The sequence below is a fragment of the Carlito syrichta genome, unplaced genomic scaffold (assembly GCF_000164805.1).
Source record: "Carlito syrichta isolate Samal-C Ts95f unplaced genomic scaffold, Tarsius_syrichta-2.0.1 Scaffold309836, whole genome shotgun sequence".
Lineage (NCBI taxonomy): Eukaryota > Metazoa > Chordata > Mammalia > Primates > Tarsiidae > Carlito > Carlito syrichta.
Window position 1 is genome coordinate 24,239 of NW_007253932.1, and position 3,550 is coordinate 27,788.

At 54.1% G+C, this 3,550-nt stretch overlaps 1 protein-coding gene across 1 annotated transcript in view; it reads right to left on the reverse strand.

Annotated features, from left to right (window-relative positions):
* DDX54 (DEAD-box helicase 54) overlaps positions 1 to 3,550 on the reverse strand; it is a 27,766-nt gene that overhangs the window by 14,295 nt on the left and 9,921 nt on the right. The window contains exons 11-13 of the mRNA XM_021717526.1: positions 3,436 to 3,497; positions 3,204 to 3,335; positions 581 to 791 (exon numbers count right to left, since the gene is read on the reverse strand). Coding sequence (XP_021573201.1) covers positions 581 to 791; positions 3,204 to 3,335; positions 3,436 to 3,497 — 405 coding nt within the window. The remainder of the gene's footprint in view (positions 1 to 580; positions 792 to 3,203; positions 3,336 to 3,435; positions 3,498 to 3,550) is intronic.

Here is a 3,550-nt window from a genome sequence, read left to right on the forward strand (position 1 = left end):
AGACTTTGTCTTAAAAAAAAAAAAAAAAGGGCTGAGTGCAGTGGCTCACATCTGTATTTCCAGCACTTTGGGAGGTGGACACGAGAGGACTGCCCGAGTCCAGGGGTTCGAGATCAGTCTGGGCCACCAGGCAAGACCTCGTCTCTACAATAAGTCAAATCAGTGAGGCGTGGTGGCGTGCACCTGTGGTTCCAGCTACTTGGAAAGCTGAGGTGGAAGGACTGCCTGAGCGTAGCAGGTTGCAGCTACGATGGCCGTGAGCATGCCCCTGCACTCCAGCCTGGGTTTCAGAGTGAGACTCCAATTCAAAATTAAAAAAAAAAAAACCGGCCGCGCTCGGTGGCTCAGCCTATAATCCCAGCACTTTGGGAGGCCGAGGTGAGTGGATTGCCTGAGCCCGCAGGTTCGAGACCCGCCTGGGCAACTTGATGAGACTTCATCTCTACAATAAATCAAAAATTAGCCGGGCATGCTCTAGGCCTCGGTTTCCCATCTGCAGTGGCAGACATGGAGCCCTGTGTCCGTGGCTCCCACAGAGTCGGCGCCCCCGCCCATGCCCAGGCCAGCCGTGGCTCCTTACCCACGCGGTGCAGGAAGAGCTTGCCCTTGGCTGGGAAGCTGTAGTTGATGACACAGTCCAGCAACGGGATGTCCAGGCCCCGCGCGGCCAGGTCGGTCACAATGAGGGCGGAGCACTTGCCGTGCATGAACTTGGCCAGGTTGATCTTGCGGGCCGTCTGGTCCAGGGCGCTGTAGATGTAGGTGCAGCTCACCCGCTGGGCCGTCAGCAGCTGCTCAGAGCAAAGGAGGAAAGTAAGAAGGAAGCTGCAGGGGAGAGGAGAGGTCAGGGCAAGGGACAGAGGGTGCCTTGGTGCAGAGCTGAGACTGTGTGCCCTGGAGTCCGGAACCCTGGGCTTGAGCCCAGCTCTACTGGGTGGCCCGTTTGGTATCTTCATTACGCCACCACCCACCTCTCTGCAGGGCTGTCTGGGTACCAGTGATGAAGTGTGCCGAGGGTCCCCTTGGGGACGGGGCAGATGCCACCCCAGGGCACAAGCCTCATCCTGACTCTGTCATGAACAAGCTGTGTAACTTTGAGCAAGTCACTGAACCTCTCTTTCCTCATCTGTAGAATGGGGAAAATACTGCTCCTTCTTTATAGATTTGCTGTGAGGACTACACGAGTTAATATAAATCCGGTGCTGAGAACAGAGCCTAGGAAGGAGGAGGCTCTGGGGTGTGAACTGCTCTTAGGAAATCACGGTTTGTGTGGACCTCACTGCACTCCTGGAGGCAACATGGGCCACCAGCAGCGCCACCGGAGCCACCTGCAAAAACTCCACCAGGGGTCCTACTCTTGTTGCATCTGCAACCTGGTCCGTCGGATCCGGAAATGTAGACCCAGTGTGTGCTTAGTGTTTTCATCAGTAGCGAAGGAGATCGTTTTCCCAAAGTTGGACTAGGTGATCTTTCTCAAATGGATTACCCAAGGCATCCACCCAATGAAAGAAACCATGCTAGCCCTCTGCACATAAAGTTTTTTTTTTTTTAAGATTCTTAAAAACCCTTCAAAAGGCTATGCACAGTAGCTCTTGCCTGTAATCCCAGCAATTCGGGAGGCCAAGGTGGGAGGATTGCTTGAAGCCATGAGTTTGTAACCAGTTTGGGCAACATAGTGAGACCTCATCTCTACAAAAAGTTTTTTTTGTTTTGGAATCAGAGTCTCACTCTGTTGCTCAGGCTCGAGTGCAGTGGCACACTCATGGCCACTTCAGCGTCGACCTGCTGGGCTTAGATGATCCTTCCACCTTAGCCTTCCAAGTAGCTGGAACTATAGGTGTGCGCTACCATACCTGGCTAATTTTTTGATATATTGTAGAGACAAGGTCTCAGCAAGTTGCCCAGGTTGGTCTTGAACCCCTGGGCTCAGGCAATCCTTTTGCCTCGGCCTCCCAAAGTGCTGGGATTACGGGCATGAGCCACCATGCCTGGTTACAAAAAGTTTTTAAAAATTAGCTGGACATGTGGCATGTGCCTGTATTCCCAGATACTTGGGAGGCTGAGGCAGGAGGATCACTTGAGCCCAGGAGTTTGAGGCTGCAGTGAGCTCTGATCATGTCACTGCAGCACTTCAGCTTGGGCAACAGAGAGAGACCCTGTCTTGTCTCTAAACAAAGAAAAAGAAACCTTCAAAAAAATTACTATTTAAAAAGTACTTTCTTTCCCAAAGTAAAAAACTCGTATTCGTTGGTGACCCCAGCAGCTGCACAAAGGAAGCACCATTAAATGCATGTGGAGCAATGAACCCAGTGAACTGTGTCCTCTGATAACAGATCCCAGGTGTGGCTGACAGGGGACAGGCACCGACAGGAGGGGACCTGCAGCCTTACGGACACAGGGACCCACCCCCCCCAGGCTTTGATCTGGCTGAGGATCACACAGCCATCCATGTGCAAAAACACTCTTGGTGCTGTTCAACCAGACAGTACCATATATGGCTTGCTGCATGTGGGTTATGACTCCATTTAAAAAGTGAAACACTTTAGGTTCAGAGACCTGGCCAAAAAAAGAAAAACACGCACTGAACACCAAAAAATTACAGAAAAAGGATAGGTTGGCTGGAATATGCTTCAAAATAACCTGGATGAGGCCAAGTGCAGTGGCTCACGCCAGTAATTCCAACACTTTGAGAGGCCAAGGTAGGAGGACCGCTTGAGATCAGGAGTTCAAGACCAACCTGGGCAACAGAGTGAGACCTCATCTCTACAAATAATTAAAAACACACAAACAAACTAGCCAGGCTGTAATCCCAGCTGTTTGGGAGATTGAGGCGGAAGGACTGCATAAGCCCAGGAGGTTGAGGCTTCAGTGAGTCGGGATCGTGCCACGCACTCTAGCCTGGGCAACAGACTCCAACTCAAAGTGACAGATGACAGTCAGAACTGGCGAGTTGATAACAGTTGCACTAGATAACGTGCACCGGGGAGTTCATCATACTATTTCCGATGTTAACATGTGTTTGAAATTGTTCATAATAAAAAGTTTAAGAGGCTGCGTCCTGAGCCCCGGCCCAGGGCCGTTCTGGTGCTGCCCTCTGGTGGCCACACGCAGAACTGCAGCTCCAAGTTCAAGATGAAGGACCGGAGGGGGCTCTGGACCCCAGGCGCCTTCCCCAGCCCGGGCGCCGTCGGGGCCCTGCTCACCTCGGCGAGGTACTCGGCGTGGTGCTTCGTGGCCACAAACACCACCGTCTGGTCCTGGGGCCGCACCACGTTGCGCAGCAGGTAGAGCAGCACGGCGGCCTTGGCGTCCTCGCGCACCAGGAAGAAGGAGGTCTGCGGGGAGAGGGGCGCGGGCTTGGCTCGCGGGGAACCGGCCGGGGGCCTGCAGGGCCCACCGCACACGTCGGCCGGGACGGGCACGGCGCGGCCTCACCTTGAGCTGCTCGTTGAGCTTGGCGTCCACGTCGAGCCGGATGAGCACGGGTTCCGTGAGGCCTGCGGGAGGCGCGGGCCAAGGGGTCGTGAGGGGCAGGAACCGAGCACCACTC